At 34.5% G+C, this 9,178-nt stretch overlaps 1 protein-coding gene and 1 long non-coding RNA gene across 3 annotated transcripts; both read left to right on the top strand.

The window, feature by feature from the left end:
- Positions 1-1,412: 1,412 nt before the first annotated feature.
- Positions 1,413-3,244, top strand: LOC117238988. Its single transcript, XR_004494317.1, has 3 exons — positions 1,413-1,587; positions 2,263-2,348; positions 3,203-3,244. It is a non-coding gene; the product is annotated as an uncharacterized LOC117238988 (long non-coding RNA).
- A 300-nt stretch (positions 3,245-3,544) lies between these two features.
- On the top strand, positions 3,545-6,238 carry LOC117238990. Of its 2 annotated transcripts, none has more exons than XM_033504248.1 (2): positions 3,545-3,688; positions 5,684-6,238. In XM_033504248.1, the coding sequence occupies exons 1-2, from the start codon at positions 3,659-3,661 to the stop codon at positions 6,062-6,064; spliced, it is 411 nt and encodes a 136-aa protein (XP_033360139.1). In that variant the 5' UTR covers positions 3,545-3,658; the 3' UTR covers positions 6,065-6,238. The 2 variants fall into 2 exon arrangements, with proteins under 2 accessions (XP_033360139.1, XP_033360140.1); XM_033504249.1 differs by lacking the exon at positions 3,545-3,688 and adding an exon at positions 5,422-5,606.
- The last annotated feature ends 2,940 nt before the right edge of the window (positions 6,239-9,178 follow it).

Below are 9,178 nucleotides of genomic sequence, written 5' to 3'. Positions count from 1 at the left end.
GTGCATTGGTAGATTGATCAAATTTACGTGTAGCGTGGGTAACCAATGATAAATATTTTGAAATGTGTATAATTTCTCAGTAATCTGAGGCTTATAAAATCTATTGACAACTAATGGAAATTGTTGATTTAACAGATCAATTTTAAATTCCTCGTTAATCTAAATTTTTTTAATCCTATTTACAGCTAAACCTTACGACGAAAAATTAACGAAGTGGAATAAAAATGGCATTGTGATTCTTCTCGTCGTGTATCGGTGTCACATCAAATTTAAGAGACAGTTTTACTTGCGGATGCTGCGTGTTACGTTGGTGAAGCCGACGAAAGCGTAAAATAGGAGCTCGTCCGAAATACACTAACGCGGAAGGTTAAATTTAACGCAAAAGGCTGAGAAATTAGTTTAGAACTCGAAGTTTCATTGGTATGACGCTCTTGAAACGCATTCAAAGAGGTCGGCGACCTCGAAAGGGGATGAACGCAACTGTTTCGTGGGAATTTCTTATTGTGGCTTATGTGGATGAAGCTACTTTAAAATCAGCGCTGGATTCGTCTGTATTTTGCCCGGAAATCATAAAATGTTTAGGCCAGGCGACTCCATGTACAGAAAATGTTATGTCCACTTTTTACGTCCGTAGAATTCAACTCTTTACTACTATGCACTTCTTCTCCAAAAAAATATCGCGTTTCAATATTAAAAAAAGTTTCAATAATATACTATCCATTAGAAGAATGATAACATGATAACCTTACAAATTATTAGTATTAACAAATTCTTATTGTCGTATAGAAATGCCAACTATTGCTTCGGTAAAACAAACAAAGGAATTTTACAGGTAAATTTTACAAATTACAAGTCATCTTATAACGCAAAATACGACGTGTAAAATTGTCTCAATTTATTAATAGTATTAATAAATTATTACGATAAAAGATGCAGGAATCTTAGCCTCATGAGAAATTAGAAATGAAAATGAGTGGGAAAAGATTAATCACTGGTCCTCCTAAAAAGATGCAGTCCCATGGATGGATGGTTGTGCGAGTATTAAAGCAGCGCAAAACCGTTCCCCGAATTCTCATCCCGGACGTCGTACGACCAAAGACAAAAACAACTCCCTCGAGGGCATTGCGGAGAGACATTCATCGAGGACACAATAGTATTATTCCAGGAAGTGCTAGTTCTTCCTAGATTCCGGTTACAATGTTCTTAACGCGTGGAAATTAATCTTGACCAGGAAACATCTATAACGGCATGTATTTTCTGCCGTGATTGTAAATCTGTTCGGAACATGCGGTTTGTCCGTTAATCTATGCGCTGTTGTTCAATTGAGTCAATATTATTTGTTGGTAGATTAGTGTGTGCAAGAGCGCTCTATCCATTATTGACCAATTCGAGCACGTATTGGTAAATTTCACACCGGCAATTACGGCGAAATCGTTCGTGGTCGCTGGAAATTAGCAGTATCGTTTGCGGTCGTGAGCTGATTGACACTGCGTGAGCGGGGAATTATGTGAAGCAGCGTTGCTTTGTCGTTTCATGCATTTAATAGGTTTACGGCGGTGGACAGAGTTTGTAAAAAATGAAGACAAGGTAGAAAAAGATTATTTTTCATTTTTTACTATTAGATTACTTTCAAAGTGATCTTTTCAGTGAAATATGATTGACAAAAAATAAGATCTATAATTGAATCATTATAGAAAATAGAATAATATTGATAATAAAGAAATAAAAATCAATTATAGAATAACATATAATAATAATAATAATAACAATAACAATAATGTGGATAGACTTTATGTTTACTTTTATATGTATAATGATACTGTTTGATCCTTGAATTAAAGTTAAGATTAACGTTGCGATTATGATTATCCTTTGTCTGACTAAATATATTTGAAATATCAATTACAGTAGAATTTTTGAAAGATTCTTGGCTGTTAAACAAAAAACTGGTTCCTTTATTGTTAGGGAAGTGATACATTTACACTGTACATGAGAGTGTGTGTGTAAGGGTTAGAGGGCGTCAAGGACTTAGTGGAGACAAAAGACTGTTGTCAGATGTTAGAAGAATCTAGGATAGTCGGTTGGCGACCAGCGTGCGTGCAAGACGTTCTTCAGAGAGTTATATAGATGTATAACTGTTGTGTGGGAAATATAGTCAATAATTTGTATTCCCAAATCCTCGAATTTCCTTAACATTTATATTTCGCTCAATTATCATAGAATCGTGAAACTGACTTTCACTTCAAATTTTGTCTGTTTCAGGAGTAACAAGTACCTGCAAAAATCATCCATCAGCCGGATATGTGCTGTCGGAGAGTTTTTCATTAGCATTCCCGTCTTTCTAACTGGTAAGAACCAATTCCTTCAATTCTGTCAACTTTAACTCTTTGAAAGATACTAGTACATAAGTTATACATTTAATTTTTCTTGAATTCAGGCATGAATCTAAAAGATACTGTGAACTATCTCTGAGTGTATGAAATCAGTTTAGAAATCCAATGGAAATAAAGTTAATTTTAACGCCGAATAGTCATTATTTTTCTTAGAAAAATAAAAAATGATCGTCTTTTAGGGAAGTTTTAACAGATTAATTTATAAAGAGCTGAAACAGAATATTCATGTCATGCATGAATACGGCTGGTGGATGGATCGAGATCTAATCTAAAGTTTACGTTGTGCCATGCTAGTTTACACAGCTATCATTCGCTCGATCGATCGTTAAGCTGTTGAACTCGATTCAAGACGGACATTTTGACTCTGTTCAGAAGAAAACTGCGTTTTAATAAATTTGACGCAATAGAAATTATGATAGACTACAACGTTTTTTTAATTATATCATAAAATTTATTTATTTTTTTTTAATGTCATGTTAGAAACTTCAAATACTGTCCAAAACTTCGAACGTAATCGTTTTAGAAATTTTTAAATTACTTAACGACCAAAAATATTGAATTCTCTATTGTCTGAAGATAGATTCTCTATAATTTATGTAATTTATTCGTCGAGAATTGATATATAAAGACTTAAATAATAAATTAATTGAAAAATAATTTGCGACTAGTATTGAAAATTTCAATGAAAAGCATATGTATATAGTTTACGCTTCGAGAATTATATGTATTGAGAATATGTATTTGCGCTGATTCTTTGTCCCGCTTGTTATGGCATACGCGTTATAATGATCCTCTAACAATGCTTTCAGGTATGATATTGTATACATTCATCCAGTTTCATTCGACGCCGGTGTCACGTAAAATGGATACTTGGGTTGCGAGAGAAAAGAAAGCTGAGTCGTAGCCCAACTATTAATCCTCTTTTATCGAACTTTATTATGATTTTGGCACTTACAGTAGAATAACGTTGAACAGAGAAAGGGGTGTTGTACAAGAACAGCAACTAGAACGAGAACTCCCCGGGCTGGGTGAAGTCTCGGCTTATATACATCCTGGCTTGGGGATGTTGGGGGGTTTGGTGTGGATTCCAAGGAGTCCGAAAGTCGGGGTTGGGGCCTTATCTCTGATGGGGACTAAGATGCGTCGCGGCATTGGCGTCCGACAGTCGGGAGTCGATGTCTTTTCTCTGAGAGGTAATTGGTGTCACACCGGCAATCGTTACGTCGGTTTTCATAGGCCTTGGCATCGTGTTTTGTGGATGCGCAATGGTCCATAACGTCTTCGTGTGGCAGAGGGTAAGAACATATCGCTATTAAAAAAGAAAACGAACACGTTCAAACACGTCTAAATCGTCTTTTATGTGTATTTTACTCGGAAATCGTTTTATCGTGAAATTTTGTTTTCAGAGTTACCATAATTTATCTGGTAGAGTTCATAAAAATTTTTCTGAAATCAATTGCAAGCTTTTAGGAAACCAGGATTTTTCACATTTTTAAGAAGCGTTATAATTATATTGCTGATCTTTATTTTATTCGTACGAAATTGAAAAGTACGCAAATGGCGCAAAATGCATAAAATGCGCTAAAATATACGTATATAAGAAAACAAATCTCGATTAAAATTTTATTTCTTTGATCATGTTCGTAAAACTACAAACTTGTATAAAAATACGCATTCTAGTTATAAGTGTTAAAACATTCGATCTAGTCCTTATCACATTCATGAAAACCTCCATTTAATCATTCGTTGTATCAACAAACATTCATATGCAAAACTTACCACCTACCACATCTTCCGCGTATTAATATAATCCCCTTTTATAAATTATACACTTTAGAGTGGACTGGTTGGGTCAGAGTGATATAAGCTTACAAGTTCTCGAGGAGTTCTACCGAAGTTACATTTACGTTTGCCTAATTTCACCGAAAAAGATACTCTGTAGAATGACAGGTTCGTTTGTTTATGTGATCCGCGATCGCAACTATTTCAAGGGGATTTTATAAATAACCATACACACGATATTCAGCGTATTTTCGTATTCTCGTTTATTTTTGGGAGATTTGTAAAACTGTTGAACAAAATAATTGAGTAACGATTATTGTTACGCCGCCTAAAACATCTGCACGCCAGCCCGCGCGACCGGACAACAACCGCCTGCGTAACGTCACTTCGACCGTCAATAAACCTAAGGACCCACCATAACTTTCACTTCCCTGCATTGTTTCGCCATATGTCTTCAATCCGTTTGTCTTGAAGAATTTCTAAAGCTTAAAAATATTCTCGAAACACAGTCGGTTTTAGAGGTGTCCTTGGGTTTATTAGTCGCACTTAAAACACGGAGAAAGCGGGTATGCACCCATTAGGAAAATCCGAATAGCCCTGTAATAAAACAAGCTAGGTTTTTCTCACGCACCACGATGGTAGGAGACTCCCTACTCATCCCTTCGAGCACTAGTGCAGGTCATGACCAATCGACACCGCGGTTCGTTACCCTCACTTTTCCTAACGAAAGTGGGACCAACGAATCCGCGTTCTTTAGGCACAGGGGCATACCCACACCGAACTTTTCTTCCGTAAAAAAAAAAAGAGCGACAGACAGTCTACCAACTAACGCGGCAGTCTACACATAGCGCGAGAGTCGCATACTTCACGCAAATCTTTTGTCGGTTCTCGGTGTTGTCGAACATACATCTTCTCTCTTAAACATATCATAGTGCTAAGTCCATTGATACATTAATTTCCATTATAAGAGCCCTGCTCTAGCGTACATATCTATCGCATCTTCGTGCGACAAGTTGTTAACTATTTATTTCTCTACGTCAGTGTAATCTAAGTGTTGGAAATATATACTTTATAATTCTGTGAATCACAGTGTTATACAAACTCAATCACCCCTTATTATCTCAACGAAAATCAGGGGATCGATCAATTCGTGGTGTCGATTGTTATAATCGTAACGGGGATTTACGACCCCCGTTGACGTCTCTCCTCGCGATTACGTCTCCCCGCAATTGGTCGAATTTACAATTATATTTGCTGAGAAAAAGTCTTTTTCTCTGTACACCTCCTTCTACTTCAAGCATGTAGTATTGACAATAAGATTGACAATGGCTGAAAGTAATCCAAAAGAGTTTTCACCATGGTTATCGGTAACCAAAAAGATTTGAATCATCTTTAATACTTATTCGTAACTAGAATCATTTCAACTAAAATGTAAATTCTTATATTATAACTTTTTTAATTTGTTATGGCCCCTGACTACAACCTAACCTATCATTCTTATTTCGTAGGAGAAGACGAATGCCGGGAAGGCGTTAGCGCGCGAACAGTGCGAAGCGGCGGTACAGCTGCAGCGTCAGCAGCAGCTGCAACAGCACCAGAACCAGCACCAGCTACAACAGCAACAACAACTACGTGGCCCGTTAACCATCCACCATGCTGGCTGCCCAACGAAAGTCGGGCCCGTGACGAACCAACTAAATACCAGCCACGCAACGCACGGCCGAGCTGCACAGTACCAACACTATCATCACCATATCATCATCGACAGTGTCAATGTCTCCACCGCCCTTGTTGCTCTCATCGCCAGCTCCGATCGCGGCGACGCACAATCATCTGAACGTGAGCGGACACAGAAACGTGGTTACGCCACCGGATACACCAGCAGATAGATCGCCACCGAGTCCTGGAAATAAGCTAAATAGATCGCAGCATTTGCCACGGGAAGAAACCGGCAGCGTCAGTCCTGGTCTTCCGGCTGCCACATTGGATCTAAGTAGCGCAGCAACCACCAATAGTCCGCATGAATTGTCCACGTTAGTTTAGAAATTTGGTCCGAACATTATCTCTTCACATAGGATTGGAGATTAATAGTTGATAGTTAATTTACACATCGATCTTTTTATTTGTAAATTGGGTCGTGGTTTAGAGTTGGTTTGTAAAAATTCGGTCCTAATGGTTAAATGATGAATATTGATTAAGAATAATAGGCATTGATGTACCAATCTTTTTTAACTTATATACTTGAGCACACGCATTGGAGATTTCACTTTTATTCAGTGAAACAGCAACTTCATTACTCGCTTATTCAATACGGCAATTGCATATATTTCATGGACATTTTAACAAAGTTTTGAATAATTTCTAACGGTACAATTGTGATGAAGTGAAAAAAATCGTGATAAGAAGCAGAGAGAAAAGTTGCTCGTTAATGAATATTGACCAGAAATAAAGTAATTTCTAAAGAATATCCCGAAGACGTCGTAGATATTACGAAAGGAATGATTAATTTATACCCGCGTGTATCTTGCCATTACCATACTATTATTATTATTATTATTATTAATATTGTTAGTAGTACTCGATTACATTATTATTAATATTAATATTATTGCCTTATTATTATTAATGTTATGGAACCTCTAGTCCTAGGTTACTTTCGCTGCCACGAAAGGATAAGATTTTCGAATTTTTGACTATTACGTGTAATTCAAGTTTTCCTGTTGCGCATGCGCAGTAGAAAGAAAGCTAGCGGAACTCAAATCTCGAACTATAGAGAGTTGAAAAGTAGTAAAAGTAAAAAAGCACGAATAACATTTGTATTTGTGCTGGATTAAGTTTGATAATTGAAAATTGAGTTTGATGATAACATTTTTTTCGTATTCGCTTTGGTAAATATTAGTTTTATTTAAAATTGAACAAAGCATTTTATGTTTTTCAAATACGGTACATAATCGTAATATCGAATTTTGTAAACTGATAGTAAGAAACCCTATAATTCGAGACTGGAACTTTGATCAAGTTCACATTGAACGTAAACTGACTTAATTTTGTTATTTAAGCGTGTATACTATACGTGTTTGTTCCTTCTTCTCTTGTGCGCAGGCTATAGCTTAATTACTTCCAATAAACGCAGTTATATCGAATCAGATATTAGGATTATTTAAACAAGAGATTAAAAACTAAAAGGTATTGTTTTTATACTGCATATGTACATATGCAATATGAACGACAGTTTGTGTAATAATATGTACCCCTCTTCTTAGTTTACTTTTGTATATTTTGCGACATTTGATATTAATTTTAAAGAGGAACGTACTTACACTTTATCTTTGTAATTACATGTGAAATGAAAGAAAAGAAATGACATGAGAAAAGGAAATTCGATGTATGAGTATATACGAATTGACGGAATTAAAATTTAACGCTATATTTAAATAGAAGACGTGAAATATCTTGTCATCTTAAAATAACTTGATCATTCCTATTCTTTTACATAAAAACACTTTTCGACTGTAACTTAAGAAACATGTCTGCTAACGTGAAACGTGCCAGAAAAAATTAACAACTGCCATTAAATTGGCAAATTTTTCATTAATATCGTAAAACTCGCGTTTACAAAGATCAGATCAGTGTACATAATATACAAAACAAATGCAGAATATATAAATATAGCACATACGTTCTGAATTATATTCGAATTGGGCAGGGTAACCAAGTGAAAATATGTAAATTTCACGATGTGTAATGTACACTTTATCGAACTTGTAGTAGTAGTAGTGTAGAAATAGAATATTTTACACGTAACAAAATATACAAACGACAATACACAAGTTAAATTATTTGTTAGATCCATGTATAACAAGCATAGTACAAAAGTGTTTTAGCTTTATGTACTGGTAATTATGAGAAATACCAACTTAATAGATGTATTTGGTATGTACCTAGTTAAGAAAACAATAAATTATCCTGAACAGATAAAACGTTTAGTAGCTTGTGAAGTATGAATTTTCGAAAACGTAAGTATTTTATATCTAAGTAGTTAAGAAACGCGAGCAAGGGAAATCAAACAAAGGAACAAAGTTTTTTTGTCTAAAATTATTTAATTTGTTGTTCTATTATCCGAGATTAGAAGCGATAATGTACAAAATCTGAATAAATAAGATTCTTCAATATTATTGAATTTTAATTCTAGGGTAAAGTAATATATCCGCATATTTTATTTATATACAATATGTATAAATAATGATGTGATTTGACTAATTTTGTTGAAAGAATATTTGTACTTTTTACGTAAAACTTCAGTCTTTTACAAACTTTCTTGTAATTAATAAACCAGTAAACACAATATTAATAAAATCTATTAAAATTATAAACAAACTCATAAGTTTTAATTTTAGTCCGTAAAGGTTGAAATATTTTGCTCCAATGTCGAGACATTTGTTTTAATCCAAAACATTACTATACTGAATCGATAATGTTGCATGTGCCACGAAAATGATGATAGTGTCAGATAACTTGTTGTGAAACGGAAAAGCATTGCATGTACATTTCTGTTGTTTTGTTGACCATGAGTTTGATGATCTTTTAAACTAGCCCATAGCTAAGAAATCAAACAGTATATCTAAACGAAATTAATTTCAAATTATTTTTTAGGTTCTAAGCTTTTATCTAATCTTTCAGAAGTTGCAAAATTTATTCCACAAGAGTCTTTTTTATCATAACCAAGTACACATCTTAAAACCATTTAAGTCTTCCTTAGTAATTTCTTCTTACCTTTAATAGTAACGAAAATAATTTAGATGAACGTTTTAAAATTGACACCCTGTATATTAAAAATAAAAGATATATTTTCTTCATAATTGGATAGGCTTTTTACAATGGCAATGTACAAATATCAAAATTGCAATTATACTATAACATATGTATATATATAAGCTTCACATTTAAACACAAGATTCTTTATTATATTTTTTAATACCAATATTTTAATAATTATAACAAGG

This window comes from Bombus vosnesenskii, unplaced genomic scaffold (genome assembly GCF_011952255.1).
Source record: "Bombus vosnesenskii isolate JDL3184/JDL3185 unplaced genomic scaffold, Bvos_JDL3184-5_v1.1 scf7180000013802, whole genome shotgun sequence".
Taxonomy (NCBI): Eukaryota; Metazoa; Arthropoda; class Insecta; order Hymenoptera; family Apidae; genus Bombus; species Bombus vosnesenskii.
Note: the sequence above shows the minus strand (reverse complement) of the source record. Positions and strands in the feature narration are given on the sequence as shown.

Excerpts from the sequence above, each read along its gene's own strand:
- LOC117238990 (XM_033504248.1), top strand. The coding sequence starts at position 3,659 with ATGGTCCATAACGTCTTCGTGTGGCAGAGG. Across the intron at positions 3,689-5,683 it reads ACGTCTTCGTGTGGCAGAGG|GAGAAGACGAATGCCGGGAA; the intron begins GTAAGAACATAT and ends CTTATTTCGTAG.